The sequence below is a fragment of the Lynx rufus genome, unplaced genomic scaffold (assembly GCF_022079265.1).
Source record: "Lynx rufus isolate CCGP_SWC_20201006 ecotype Redwood Valley unplaced genomic scaffold, mLynRuf1.p SCAF_5, whole genome shotgun sequence".
Lineage (NCBI taxonomy): Eukaryota > Metazoa > Chordata > Mammalia > Carnivora > Felidae > Lynx > Lynx rufus.
In genome coordinates, this window is record NW_025814867.1 from 86872505 (window position 1) to 86888646 (window position 16142).

The following is a 16142-nucleotide window of genomic DNA, read 5'->3' on the forward strand; positions in this document are numbered from 1 at the left end:
TATAATAAGGGTCTTTTATAGGGTCACATTTTCCATGTGGTCTTACCCAACTTAAGAATATATTTAGGGGCACCCAGGTGGCTGTCAAACATCTGATTTCAGCTCAGGTCATGATGTCACCATTTGTGGGTTCAAGCCCCATGTCGGGCTCTGTGCTGACAGCTCAGAACCTGAAGCCTGCTTCTGTTTCTGTGTCTCCCTCTCTCTCTGCCCCTCCCCGCTTATGCTGTCTCACTCTCAGAAATAATAAACATTAACAAAAAGTAAAAAGAATGTAGTTAAAGGGGCAATGCACCCCAATGTTTATAGCAGCACTATCAACAATAGCCAAAGTATGGAAAGAGCCCAAATGTCCATCAACTGATGAATGGATAAAGAAGATGTGATACACACACACACACACACACACACACACCATGGAATATTACTCAGCAATGAAAAAGAATGAAATCTTGCCATTTGTAGCAACATGGATGAAACTGGAGAGTATTACACTAAGTGAAATAAGTCAGTCGGAGAAAGTTACATGATTTCACTCACATGTGGAATTTGAGAAACTTAACAGATGACTATAGAGGAAGGGAAGGAAAAATAAGATACAGAGAGGGAAGCAAACCTTAAGAGGCTCTTAAATATAGAGAACAAACTGAGGGTTGATGGGGGTGGGGAAAATGGGTGATGGGCATTGAGGAGCGCACTTGTTGGGATGAGCATTGGGTGTGTATGTAAGTGATGAATCATGGGACTCTACTTCTGAAGCCAAGACTACACTGTAAGCTAACTTGACAAAAACAAAACAAAACAAAACAAAAAAACTCACTCTCAAATCACATCCTCTTAGGAGGAATTTATCTTCAACTACTACTTTAAAAATCCAAGGCACAAGAGATCACAGGGAAAAAAACCACAGAATGCACAAAAACCATGGCACAAGACAAGAACCACCAGAAACAAACAAGAACCAGCCAAAATGAGATGATGACCTCTATAGACTGTAGAAAGTTTGTTTTTTCTTAGTAATTCCAATAAGTTTGATCAATGTGTTTGAAGAAATAAAAAGATTGAAATGTGAATATGAAGGGTCTCTGAAACATGGTAAGGCATATTAGGAAAAAAACAAAAACAGAGCTCTAATTATAAAAAAGTAACTGAAATTAAAAAAAAAACAAAAAAAAAAAACCAGACTTGCACACCATAGAGTGAAGAATTCTAACATATATCTTATTGGAGTTTCAGAAAGAAATAAGTGTGAATGAAGGAGTATGGTAATTGTTAAATAGAAATAGCTGAGAATTTTTCAAAATTGATCAAAGATAACATTCCTTACATGGTAGAAGTGCAGTGAATCCCAAGGAGAAAAACAAAATCAGCCATGAAACTGCAGAAGACCAAAGACAGAAAAAAATCTTAAAAGCAACTAGAGAGGAACAACAGATTGCCATAAAAATGATTTTCTCTGGTCTAGCAACTGATTTCCCAGCAGCAACAACAGAAGCCGGAGGACATTGGAATGCTGTCTTTACTGAGAGAAAATAGCTATCAGCCTGAAAATAGAATATCCAAATAGAACTGTCTTTTAGGAATGACAGCAAAATAAAGATGTTTTCAGACCCAACACACACATACACACCCCCCAGAAGGAAATTATAAGGGACATGATTCTGGTAGAAGGAAAGTCATCCCAGATGGAAAACGTGAGATACCTTTTTTTTTTTAAATGTTTATTTAATTTGAGAGAGAGAGAGAACAGGGGAGGTGCAGAGAGAGACAGAGAGGGAGAATCCTAAGCAGGCAACATGCTGTCAGCCCACAGCACAATGCAGGGCTTGATCTCATGAACTGTGAGATAAGGACCTGAGCCGAAATCAAGAGTCAGATGCTTAACCAACTGAGAAACCTAGTTACCCCCTGATATGCTTTTTAATGGTCACGAAATGTTCCAGCAAATAAATTCTACAGTTTAGACTCTAGTACTATTGTATATTTATGTTTCCAAGTTTTCAATACTGAAACAATACTAGACATGTATATGGACGTGTTTATACATGTAGTATTTGATGTGGAATAAATAAAAGAATAGGTATTTTTTTTTACTAGAAAGCCCAAATTACTGGGTCAAAAAGGAAGGAGTACTTTTTGATACATGTTGTAAAATTGTGTAAAAATTTTTGTAAAGGGCTTTACCAGTTTATATCGCATCTAAGAGACTATGCTGGCTTTACTTTTACCAATAAATAAATGTGTGATAGGGCCAGTTTTAAATGATGAAGATTGACATTTCTTACCAGATTTTGACTTGGTTATATTATTGACAAAAATGTCCCATCTCACTTCTCTCCGTTGTTACTAAAAAAAATGCTTTCTTTTCAATGGAAACAGAAATGCTAACTGACTGAAATGCATTCTAACAAAATATTTCTCGTTTTCTAGAATGTAGTCTTTCATTTTTCTTTCTTTTTTTTCAGTTTATTAATAAATATGTAGTTGGTCCATTTAAAGACATGCTTTATTTAGTATGGTTTTATTGTAAAGGAAGACCACTATTTTAATGCTGTTAGTTTCTTTTCTAGCTTTGTATATTTACTAATCAGCCAACATTGTAAAAGTAAACAAGGTGGGTTTTTTTGTTTGTTTGTTTGTTTTTTAAGTCATTCATTCTAAAAGGGAAAAAGTACTGTTAGTTTGCTTGGGAATTCTGTATTCTAACATGAACTGAATATAATAAGAAGGTGTCTTTTCTTTTTTTAACTTTTTCCCTCTCTTTTTGCTATTTCAGGTGCAAGTGAAAGTGTAGGGAAACATATGCTCGAAGCCTGCAACAATAATCTGGAGATGGCAGTTACTATGTTTTTGGATGGTGGAGGAATTGCTGAAGAGCCCAGTACCAGTTCAGCAAGTGTCTCCACAGTCAGACCTCACACAGAGTATGAATTTATTATTTATTGTTAGGAGCTACCCCTTGCCTAAATTGCGCAGTTGCATTTTTATCAGTTAGGTTAATTCTGTGGTTTTGAAAAAATTAAAAGTTGAAAGCATCTGAAAAAGTGTCATGTGGAAATTTTTATACTTATATACCTTAAATTCTCTAGAGCACAGTCATGCCTATTATTTAATCTTCAAAATAACCCTATAGGATGTCATTTATTTATTTTATTATTATTTTTTTAACATTTATTCATCTTTGAGAGACAGAGAGAGACAGAGCGTGAGTGGGGGAGGGGCAGAGAGAGAGGCAGACACAGAATCTGAAGCAGGCTCCAGGATCTGAGCTCTCAGTACAGAGCCCGATGCGGGGCCCAAACCCACAGACCGAGGGATGATGACCTGAGCCGAAGTTGGACGCTCAACCAGCTGAGCCACCCAGGCACCCCCGTAATCTTCAAAAGAACCCTATAGGATGACATTATTATCCACATTTTACAGATGAGAAAGCAGAGGCATAGCCAATTTCCTAAGCTACACAGTAATTACTTCGCAGATATGGATGGAACTAAAGCCCAGTACAGCTCAGATTTCCCAATTCTAGATTTACTTACATTGTTCCAGGAGAGTTTTGCATTGCCATGAAAATTTTTTGAAAAATAATTACAATCCTTTATACCTTAAAGACAGTTACATGTAGTTAATCATTAGAAGCACCTTTTTTTTTTTTTAACGTTTATTTATTTTTGAGACAGACAGAGCATGAACAGGGGAGGGGCAGAGAGAGAGGGAGACACAGAATCGGAAACAGGCTCCAGGCTCCGAGCCATCAGCCCAGAGCGCGACACGGGGCTCGAACTCATGGACCGCGAGATCGTGACCTGAGTCGAAGTCGGACGCTTAACCGACTGAGCCACCCAGGCGCCCCAAATTAGAAGCACCTTTAACATATGGAACTGTAGTCTGTAGAGACTGAGAATTAATGGTGAACAGATTTGGATGTTTTTTGCCCTTTACATTTGATACCAATGAGCATTTGAAATGAATACCTTATAGGCAAAATTCCAAGTCTTTGGAAGATACTAGGGATGAATGCTACTCAAGGAAAACCATTGATTTTTGAAACAAAATTATGCAGATCCTTAAATAAGACTTTAATACTTAGATTTCTTTATAACTCTTGGTGTTTACAACATGAGATACTAGACAAGAGGAATCCTCTAGGGATTCGTAGAGGGAATTCCCAAGGGAATAGACTAAAGCCATGGATGGATATTATTTTTAAATTAGAGATAGATTTAAAAATCTAAATAACATTCAAGACAGAGTTGCCTCTAGCTCCAGATTCTAGAGTAATAATTGTTACCACATGAAGAGTGAACTTTAGGGATCATTATTAATACTTAATAAAGTTTTTTCCTAGCAGTGTTGGCCATGTATTTCAGATGTTGATATCCCATTCTCCCCCAACATAGCTCAAATTTTTCATGGAAATCAATATGAAAACATGATTAGTTTACAGAAACTTGAGTAACAGGTATTCACAGCTCATTTGGGGGAATATAACTTCTCATTATACAAAACATGTTTTCTTAAATGTGTTTAAAAATAGTTTTGATATGGGGCGCTTGGCTGGCTCAGTCAATAGAGCATGCAGCTCTTGATCTCAAGGCCATGAGTTCAGGCCCCACAGTGGGCATGGAGCCTACCTAAAAAAAATTAATTTATTAATTAAAAATAAAAATAAAACTAGTTTTGATAGATGAATGTCTTTTCCTACTGAATTACATTATAATTTGACTTAGATTATTTGTATTGCTAATTGATTAACACTTGATAATGGCTTCTAATTCCTAAACTATAATTTTCACTCTTTACAGTTTACCTTTTTCTGTTCCATTCTTTCATTTTGTTAGGTAGCTAACAATCTTGGAACAGATACCCTCAAACATGTAGTAACCAAGTTTTCTTGTATAGGGACTACTACTTAATCCATCCCCTAATTGATGTATTTCATCAGATTTAAGGTTTGTTTTCTGAGTAATTGTTTTCTCTCTTAGATTGAGATAATTTTATTTATGCTGTAAAATGATAGCAATCATGGAAAGATTTATTTAGGTAAAAGAGGTCTTCTAAATTCTTAATTTTCTTAAGATAATAGATTAATTCTCTTTGATGAAAGAGGGTTAATAGAGCTTCCTCTTCCTCTTATAGATGCATTGTCTATTACTTCAGATGATTTAAATTTTTTGTGTGAGCAGTGACTGATACACGTAACATAATTTTGAATTGCCCTTTATCCATCATTTGGCTTATTGTATTTGTCCAGCCAGTTGTTCTTTTTGTTGTTGTTGGATGTTTTTGTTGACAAATGAGTATTCATAGTTTATTTCATAAAGTATGTTTTAGAGTTCCAGTTCTTTGATATCAAAAGCAGGGCCTTAAGCTCAGTTACTTCTATTAGAAACACCTGAATGAAAAACATAGGCCTAACTTAAATTAACATCGTAAACAGGACAGTAATAAATTGGGAATTCACTTTTCCTTGCTGTGAAAATAATAAGTAGAGATTAATATTTGAGTTTAGGGGCGCCTGGGTGGCTCAGTCAGTTGAGCATCCGACTTCGGCTCAGGTCACGATCTCACTGTGAGTTCGAGCCCCGCGTTGGGCTCTGTGCTGACAGCTCAGAGCCTGGAGCCTGTTTCAGATTCTGTGTCTCCCTCTCTCTCTGCCCTTCACCCATTCATGCTGGCTCTCTGTCTCTCTCTGTTTCTCTCTCTCTGTCAAGAATAAGTAAACATTAAAAAAAAATAAAAAAATTTTGAGTTTAAACTATAAAATAGTTAAATATATTTAAAGGAGTATACACCATTTTTACAGTATTTCTAAATGAGTAGTTTTTACTGGAAGAGATAGGTTATTAGTAAACTCTTTGGAGATAAACGTTGAAGAGTTTATAGGCCTTTAAAAGATTAATAATTTTTCTGTGCTCTATGTATTGGAGTCTACTTAAATAATCCAAGGTAATACCTATGTTAACCATCTTTATAGCTAGCATAAAATTCACTGCTTGTTTATATAGCTTATTTTAATATATCTGTGTGATGTATTGTTTGATGCAGTAGTAATGTAATACTGCTTTTATTATGCCTATATTTTTCCATTAGTTTAAAAAAAATGTTTATTTATTTTGAGAGCATGTGTATTCAATTGGGCAGGGGAAGGGCAGAGAGAGGAGGGAGAAAGAATCCCAAGCAGGCTCTGTACTGTCAGTGCAGAGCCCAGTGTGGGCTTGGTGTCATGAACCATGAGATCATTACCTGAACTAAAACCAAGAGTTGTATGCTTAATCAACTCAGCCACCCAGGTGCCCCTCCATTAATTTTTTTGTCTGATTTTCTGTTTTCTTTTTGGTAAACTCCCTTTTTTTTTTTTTCTGAAAAGAATTTAGGGTAAAGACCTTGGGAGGAAAGGGGAAAATTTTTTTTTTCTGTTTGTTCTCTTCTTTTTTATTTTTACATTTATTTTTTAAGTTTATTATTTATTTTTTGGGGGGGGGAGGGAGAGAGAGAGGGCGCATGACCGAGAGAGGGGGCAGAGAGAGAGGGAGAGAGAGAATCCCGAGTAGGCCCTGCGCTGCCAGCACAGAGCCCGATGCGGGGCTCGAACTCACAAATCGTGAGATCGTGACCTGAGCCAAAATCAAGAGTCAGACACTTAACTGACTGAGCCACCTGGACACCCTTGTTCTTTTTTTTTAGAAATCATTTGAGCCATCTATGCCAGGTACTTTATTCTAGTTGACCTCTGTATGGAAACCATCTAGCAGTCATTTAACACCATGGTTCCTAAAAGTCACTAAGTTTGATGTTCATGTTACTTGTTAATTTGAATGCATTCACAATAGTTATAGAGAGAATATGTAGCAGAAAACAGTTTTCCTTTTGATATTTTCCTACTTCTTTTAATAGAGAAGAAGTTCGTGCCCCAATTCCTCAAAAACAGGAAATACTGGTGGAACCAGAACCTTTGTTTGGTGGTAAGTTCACCTTTTTTCCCTTAGTTTTGTTGGACTCTGTTGTTATCTTTAGAGTTTTAATAAAGCTATCAAAAGATATGAAGGCTCACTCAGAGATTATTACTTCAAGTGTAGAGTCAGTTCTTATCTTATAATTCTGTACTCCCTCCAGGAAAATTGCATAGTTGTCTCCAAGGAGAGAACCAGATTAAAAAGTTGATATTTGTTGTGGAAGGCCAAAAAGAGGAAAATTAGCAAAAAGAACTACTACCTTGTAATGGAACAAATCTATCATTTAAAGACTCCGAGTATTTTTTGTTTTGGGGGGCACTTACTTGACTGCCATATCCATCTTTACTCTTTCTTAATTTCCAGAAGCGCTTTTCCTGTTTTGAAAGGAGAAAGTAATACCTTATCCATGCAAAAAATTGTGATATCAGTCTGGGTGCATATAGAGACTATAGAAAATGGTACATTTAATTAGAATTAAAGAAAATTTATAGTTTTAGATTAATAAACACTTACCTTTTGCATGCCAAATATTTTACGCATTAATAGGTATATTAAAAAATAGAAAACAAAGTTATAATCTGGGCAGGCAAAGTCATAGAAATGTATATTGTACATATTGAGAACAGTGATGCAGAGAAATAGACCTATATAAAGTTTTGTAGGTAAACTAGAATAAAGGAGAAGAAATAAATAAGAAAGGGATGAACAAAATGATATAAACCATATGTTTTGATTTGAAAAAACACCTTAGTTGGAGTTTTTTTTTAAAGTAATCTTTGACTTGGCAGCTTTGGAGTTTACTGTAGTAAGAAATAACAGAATGTACTGTCTAGATTCAGAAATAAAGATGGGAGGAAGAAAACTGTAAGAACTGAATATTGAAGTATAATATGGGCTTTCTGGACTTTGATTCAGCCAGTCATTGTGCTGTTAATATACCAGAAGTAATAAAATATTGTTCATGATTTTTTTCATATAAATGTTATGAATGGATTTTGGAATTGAGGGGGTGATGCCCTTGGAAGCTTTATCGTTTCTTTATTGCAAGGAATAAGGCAGGATTTCTGAGTGGGGTAGACTAGAGGAAATAAATTTCTGTGCTGTTTTACCATTGTAGAGAGGCCAAAGAGTTCCCATTTGGAACCATTTCCTTCTTTTCCCTCAGGTTTGATACACAGCAAACAGGGGGATGAGAATGACTAGTTAGGAAGTTAGTCCTAACTTTCATATTAGACCTTATTAACTTGATAAAGGTCTTTGGAGTACTGTTTTCTTCTTATGACAGTATTGATTTCAAGTGTGGTCTGGGTGTGTGTGAGGTCAAAATTATTTTCATAAGTTATTTGCCTTTTTTACATTATTGACATTTGGACTGATGGTTCAAAAGCAATGATGAACCAAACTGCTGCATCTTAATTGAAACAGGACAGTGGCACCAAACTGTAAAGTCTTCACTGCTATACACTCACAATAAAAATTAAAAAGAACTCCTATTTTATTTAATAATAAATAAAGCAGTACTGCTTGATGAAGCAGTATAAATTAATTTCATTAAATCTTGACCCCTGAGTATACATTTTTTAAACCACTCTGTTTTATGAAATAGGGTATGAATAAAGCACTTCTGCATACTGAAAAGTACTGTGATTACTTTAAGGAAAAGCACTTGTACAGTTGTTTGAGTTGTGAGCTAAACTAGCTGCTTCTGTCATGGAACATTATTTTTACTTGAAAATTCCTGACAAACTATGGTGATTTAGACTTCGGCATTTGGCAGACATTTTCTTGAATGTGAATAAAAGCCTATTACTGCTTTAAGACCAACAACTGACATTATTTGTTACCAGTTATTTAAAAAAAAAAAAAAAGCTTTCAGGCAGAAATTAGGATTTTAGCAAGTTGATATCCATAATTATGAGCTTGATAGCTTCCCAATACTTACAAGCTTTCTGATAAGATTAGTGGTGGCCTTAACAGATGGTGATTTTTAAATTATTATTGTATAATGAAATGCTTGGTGTTTGGAATGTTTGCATAACTCAGTAAACAAATGTTTTCTTTTTCTTTTTCTTTTTTTGGTGCAAAAAGGATGGTTTTAATAAAGCACAGGGACAGGACCCATGGGCAGAAAGAGCTGTGACGAATATATTCAAATGACCAGTATACCATATTACAAAATTGTGCATGGGTAAAAGATCTATTCAGACAGTAAGATGGATTGCATAAAAGTTATCTATTGATGTATAACAAATTGCTCCAAAATTTAGCTTCCTGAAACAACAAACATTTGTTATCTCACAGTTTCTATGGTCCAGGAATCCAAAAGTGACTTAGCTGGGTGTCTTTGGTTAGACTTTCTCACAGGGTGTAATCAAGGTGTCAGCCAGAGCTATAATCATCTCAAAGCTTGAATAGAGGAGGATCTCCTAAGCTTACTCATGTGGCTGTTGGTTGGCTGGAGACATCAGTTCCTTACCACAGAGCAAATGAGAGAGCAATAAAAGGCAGCCCATTATAGAAGCCACCATCTTTTTGTAATCTAATCTTAGAAGTGACCTCCCATCACGTCACCTCTGCCACATTCTATTTCATCCTGCCCATATTCAAGATATTCACACACAGGTTATGAATATCGAAGATTGGGAAAATTGGGGGCCATCCTAGAGACTGCTTACCACATAGACCAGTGGATTTTATTGGAACAGATAATGAAAAGTTCATTGATAAGATTTTAGATTCCATGCTGCAACTAACCTTTAAGAAGCTACCACTAGTTGAGTATCAAAGGAGAATATTCACAATGATCTTAAAACACTATTAAAATACTCCTCCCCTTACAACTATGTATCTGTGTTAGGTTGAATTTTAATTTTTTTCATTTATTTGAACTTTGAAAATAACAACATAGAATGCAGAAGTGGATCTGAAAATCCAGATATCTTCTCTTAAGTCAGTTATTAATAAGGATTTGTGAAATGTGTGCAGTGCCACTCTTCTTACTAAATATTTATTCTCTACCTGTCCCACTCCCCTATTCTATGAAGCTCTTCTTGAATCTTTTATTAGCTTTTTATAGCTTAGCCTCTTTGACCTCAGTGACCAGCACTCCTGGTATGTGGGCAGTAGAGTGAGAATACAAAGGACTGATGTTTGCTGTATAGCAGATGGTTTGGAAGAGTCAGGAAACCACATATGGAAGAGGCAAGTGGGAGTATGGGCATGCCTTTTTTATTGTGCTTTGCAGATACTGTCTTTTTTTTTTTTTTTTAAATAAATGAATGGTTTGTGGTAACCCTGTGTTGAACAAGTCTATCAGTGCCATTTTACCAATAGCATTTGCTCACTTCGTGTGTCTGTGTTATATATTGGTAATTCTTGCAATATTTCAAACATTTTCATTGTTATATTTGTCATGGTGATCTTTGTACTATTGTAATTGTTTTGGGGCACCACAAACCATACCCTTATGAGTTGGTGGACTTGGTTGATACAATGATTCACCAACCAGCCATTCCCTTGTCTCTCCCTCTTCTTGGGCCTTTCTATTCCCTGAAACATAGCAATATTGGAATTAGGCCAATTAATAACCCTACAATGTCCTTCCTCTAAGTGTTCAAGTGAAAGGAAAAGTCATATATCTCTTACTTTAAATCGGAAGTCAGAAATGATTAAGCTGCGTGAGGAAGGCATATTGAAAGCTGAGATAGGCCGAAAGCTAAGCCTCCTGTTCCAATTAGCCTAGCTGCGAATGGAAAGGAAAAAAAAATTGTTTTAAGTTTGTTTATTTCTTTTGAGAGAGAGCGTGTGTGGGGGGTGGTGGGACAGGGGGCAGAGAGAGAGGGGGGGAGAGAGAATCCCAAGAGGCTCCACGCTGTCAATTCAGAGCCAGATGCAGGGCTCAAACTTACAAACAGATCATGACCTGAGCTGAAATCAAGAGTCAGAATCTTAACCAAGTGAGCCACCCAGGCACCCTGCAATGGAAAAAATTTTGAAAGAAATGAGAAGTGCTACTCCATTGAACACACAAATTATACAAAAGGGAAATAACTTATTGCTGATATGGAGAAAGTTTTAGTGTCAGGATCAAAGATCAAACGAGTTACAACATTCCCTTAAGCCAAAGTGTAATCCAGAGCAAGCCCTAACTCTATAGTTCTATGAAGGCCGAGAGGTAAAGAAACTACAGAAGAAAAATATGAAGCTAGCGGAGGTTGGTTCATGACATTTAAGGGAAAAAGCCATCTCCATAACATAAAAATGCAAAGGGAAACAGCAAGTGCTGATGTTGAAGCTATAGCAAGTTATCCAGAAGATCTAGTTTGAATAATTAGTGAAGGTGGCTACACTAAGCAACAGGTTTTCAGTGTTGACAAAACAGCCTTCTGTTGGAAGAAGACGCTATCTAGGGCTTCCATAGCTAGAGAGGAGAAGTCAGTGCTTCAGATCTTCAAAGGAGAGTCTGGCTCTGTTGTTTGGGGCTATTGTAGCTGGTGACTTGTTGAAACCAGTGCTCCTTTACCATTCTGAAAATCCTAAGGCCCTTAAGCATTATGCTAAATCTGCTCTGCCTGAGCTCTGTAAATGGAACAACAAAGCCTAGATGACAGCACATCTGTTTGCAACGTGGTTTACCAAATATTTAACCGCACTGTTGAGACCTGCTCAGAAGAAAAGATTCTTTTCAAAATATGACTGCTCAGTGACAACACACCTGGTCATCTAAGAGCTCTGATGGTAATGTCCAACAAGATTAATATTGTCTTCTTGCTTGCTAACACACATCCATTCTGCGGCCCATGGATTAAGGAGTGATTTTTACTTTCAAGTCTTACTATTAAAAAAATGAATCCCATAAGGCCATAGACAGTGATTCTTCTGATAGATCTGGGCAATGTAAATTGAAAACCTTGTAGGAAGGATTTACCATTCTAGATGCCATTAAGAACATTCGTGATTCATAGAAAGTGGTCACAATAACATTAACAAGAATTTGGAAGCAGTAATTCCAACCCCTCGTGGATGACTTTGGGACTTCAAGACTTGAATGGAGGAAGTAACTGCGGATGCGGTAGAAATAGCAAGAGAACTAGAATTAGAAGTAGAGCCTGAAGATGTAACTGAATTGCTGCAATCTCTTGATAAAACTTGAATGGATGAGGAGTTGCTTCTTAGGGATAAGCAAAGGAAATGGTTTCTTGAGATGGAAGCTACTCCTGGTGAAGATGCTGTGAAGATTGTTGAGATGATAACAAAGGATTTAGGATATTACATAAACTTAGTTGATAAAGCAGTAGCAGGGTTTGAGAGGATTGACTCCAGTTCTTAAAATTTTATTTATTTATTTAAAGAATCTCTGCACCCAATGTGGAGTTGAAACGCACAACCTCAATCAGGATCAAGAGTTGCACACTCCACTGACTGAGCCAGCCAGGTGCCCCTTGATTGAGTCCCAATTTTGAAAGAAGTTCATCTCAAATGTTGTCAAACAAAATTGTATGCTGCAGAGAAATCATTTGTGAAAATAAGAGTCAATTTATGCAGCAGACTTTATTATCTTAAGAAGTTGCCACAGCCACCCCAACTTCAGCAACCACTGTAATCACTCACAGCCATCAACATAGATTCAAGACCCTTCACTAGCAAAAAAAAATTACAACTTGCTGTAAGCTCCAACAATGGTTAACAGTTTTTAGCAATGTATTTTTTAAAATTTTATTTTAGAGAGGGTGCCATTGAGGTAGAGGGGCAGAGGGAAAGAGAGAGAATCCTAAGCAGTCTCCATGCCTAGCACAGAGCCCAATGTAGGGCTAGATCCCATGGCCCTGGGACAGTGACCTGAGCTGAAATCAAGAGTTGAACACCCAACTGACTGAGTCACCCAGGTGCCCCAACAAGAAAAATGTTTTAAATTAATGTGTACATTTTTTAAAGACATAGTGCTATTGCACACGTAATGGACTACAATATACAGTTGTTCCTTAAACAGCTCGAGGGTTAAGGGAGCAGACTCCCAAGCAGTTGAAAATATGCATATAACTGTTGATTCTCCCCAAAATTTCACTAATAGCCTGCGGTTGACCAGAAGCCTTACCAATAACATAAACAGTTGATTAACACATATTTTGTATGTTATATATATCATATACTGTATTCTTAACAAAAAAGTAAGCTGGAGAAAAAATGTTATTAAAAAATCATAAGAGAAAAACTTTACTGTATTTGTTGAAAAATATCCGCATATAAGAAGAGCCTTGCAGTTCAATTCTGTATTATTCTATGGTCCACTTTAGTGTAAACATAAATTTTGTATGTACTGGGAAACTCAAAAATTCATTTGACTCGTTTTAATGTGATATTTGCTTTATTGTGGTAGTCTGAAACCAAACTTACATTATCTCTGAGGTATGCCTATAATAATGATCCTAGTACTAGATGTGTGTCGTGTGTGGACTGAGGAGAGGTTCTTCGGTTTTTGGGTTTTGTTTTGTTTTTTTAGAGAGAGAGAGGGTGACCAGAGGAGAGGGCAGGAGAGGGAGGAGAGAGAGAATCGTAACTAGGCGCCACGTTCAGTGCAGAGCCCAATGCAGGGCTCAATCTCGTAACATTGAGATCATGACTTGAGCCGAAACCCAGAATTTGACACTTAACTGACTGAGCCACCCAGGCGCCCCTTTTATTTTTTTTTCTGGGGACAGATTCTAGGTTAGACTTAGCATAAATGAGGAGGAAACAAATAGGAGCAGATAATGAGCACAAGAAATCTAAGGGGTTGGGTTCAAGGCTAGCAAAAGAGGAAGTAGGAGACATCAGGTGCCTAATAGGAAAGGGCTAAAATGGGAAGAGAGTGGGTATGTGTGTGTGAAATAGTGTAGAATATTGGGTGGCCTGCCTTTGGCAGTTTTAAAAGTAGAAGAAAACTATCTTTTATATGCTACCTCCCCAATCATAATATGCTCTTTTTAGGCAGCTATTCTATGCCTTATCCTTTGATACCCTTACTTTCTTAATTTATGGTTAAAAAATATCTGATAATGAGTTTTAAGAAGGCATTATTTGACAGGCCATATTATTCTTGCCAGAAACATACATTTGAAATAGGAACTCTTGATTAAAAATAGTTCCAGGATTGAAAAGAGTAACATTCCTTGCTGCTTGAAGGGAGGAGAAAATACTGCAGTATTTAAATTTTAAAATTTTCGGTTAAAACAAATTCAATATAAATAAAATCCAACACAGAACTAAAACATGGAAGTTTCTTTCTCATTTTCTTTTTTTTAAAAAATTTTTTTTTTTCAACGTTTATTTATTTTTGGGACAGAGAGAGACAGAGCATGAACGGGCGAGGGGCAGAGAGAGAGGGAGACACAGAATCGGAAACAGGCTCCAGGCTCCGAGCCATCAGCCCAGAGCCTGACGCGGGGCTCGAACTCACGGACCGCGAGATCGTGACTTGGCTGAAGTCGGACGCTTAACCGACTGCGCCACCCAGGCGCCCCTTTCTCCTTTTCTTAATCACATCTCTTTTCCTAGAAATAATATTGTGATTCTTTAACATAAATACACAAAAGTACATAAATTATATACAGACAAATAATACTTTAAACAAAAATGAGTTTTTAAAATATATGGTTCTGCATTTTGCTTTTTTATTCCATTGCTCTTAGAAAGAATTATATAATGACATACACAGACTTTTGGGAAAGATGCTTTGACATGGGTGGAGGACTTTTATACTTTGTATCTAACCTTACTGCTCAATTTATCATTTATTAACGCAAAGCATTGTTCTGTTTACATGCTGGCCAAGCATGCCATAAGCCAATTTAATAATTGTTACCCATATTTTAAGAATTGTTAAGTGTCCTTGTTTACTATATATAAATGATCTGGTTTATTGTAATGCACATACATGATCTGGCAAATGATTTGAACATATGCATATAGGAAGATAACATTTTTATTATTGCTTTCTAAACTTCATCTATAAAATACTTAAGGATTGGGTAATAGACACTAGACTGAGTATCAGAAGACCTTGGTTCTGTTCACTTTCCTCTCATTAAACCATTGTGTAACTGGAAAAAAACTTTTTCCAAAATTAAAAATGTTTTTGGTGTTTATAATTCTGTGAATCCACTCACTAAGAATATATAATATTAGGGATTAGAAGTTAGGTACTTAAGTGTCAACTAAAGGGTAGTCCGATTCCTTAGGCTAACCTAAATTAGATATTTGCAGCACGTATATAGCTTCATCACCAGGGGGAGTCCTCCTCAAAATCTTCTTTCTTCCTGTCTTTTACATAAGTTTGGTTAAGTCTCTTAACTGGGCCTTAATTTTCTTATTTGTAAAACAAAATGGTTGGGCTGAAGATGGTTGAGTTTTTGTATATGAATGACTTAAAGGTTTTAAAATATTTTAGTTTTTGAAGAGGACACCTTTATAAATCTATGAGTGTTTTAAAGCAAGATGTGCAGATAAGGAAGTTTTTAGAGTTGTTTCAAAATTAAGATTTAAATTTCTGTATCAATTCTATTTTTTTCCCCTAAAGCTCCTAAAAGACGACGGCCTGCACGTTCAATATTTGATGGTTTCCGAGATTTTCAAACTGAAACTAGTAGGTATCTTGGGCCAGTTTATTATCTCTCTCTTCCTCCTTCTTCTCTCTTCTGTCCTCTCCCCTCACTCTCCCACATAGAAAACCACAAGTTGGAAAAGCACCCATACACTCTGCTACAAGTCAAGATCCTGGTTTGTTTTATATAGGTTGTTTTTTTTTTTTTTTTAAAGGAAAAAGATGATTAAGGAGTCACCTTATTTTATTATTTATTTTTAAAATTATTTTAGAGTGTGTGTGAATTGGGGAGGGGGCGGGGGAGGGCAGAGAGAGAGAGGGAGGGAGGGAGGGAGGGAGGGAGGGAGAGGGGGAGAGAGAATATCTTAAGCAGCCTCCATGCTTAGCACAGAGCCCAACATGGGCCTTGATCTCATGACCCTGGATCATGACCTGAGCTGAAATCAAGAGCTGGACACTTAACTGACTGAGCCACCCAGGCACCCCACGAATCACCTTAAATTTTTAAAAAATATTTTTATTGTATCTTATTATTACTATTTTATTTTATTTATTTTTATTTATTTTTTTATTATTACTCTTTTAGAGAGAGAGAGCATGGGAGGGGCAGA

The 16142-nt window shown here is 36.5% G+C and overlaps 1 protein-coding gene across 1 annotated transcript in view; it reads left to right on the forward strand.

Moving 5' to 3' along the window:
• The window catches only part of UBXN7 (UBX domain protein 7), a 54883-nt gene that overhangs the window by 16797 nt on the left and 21944 nt on the right, over positions 1 to 16142 (forward strand). The window contains exons 2-4 of the mRNA XM_047098652.1: positions 2777 to 2924; positions 6895 to 6962; positions 15508 to 15573. Of these exons, the coding sequence (XP_046954608.1) occupies positions 2777 to 2924; positions 6895 to 6962; positions 15508 to 15573 (282 nt within the window). The remainder of the gene's footprint in view (positions 1 to 2776; positions 2925 to 6894; positions 6963 to 15507; positions 15574 to 16142) is intronic.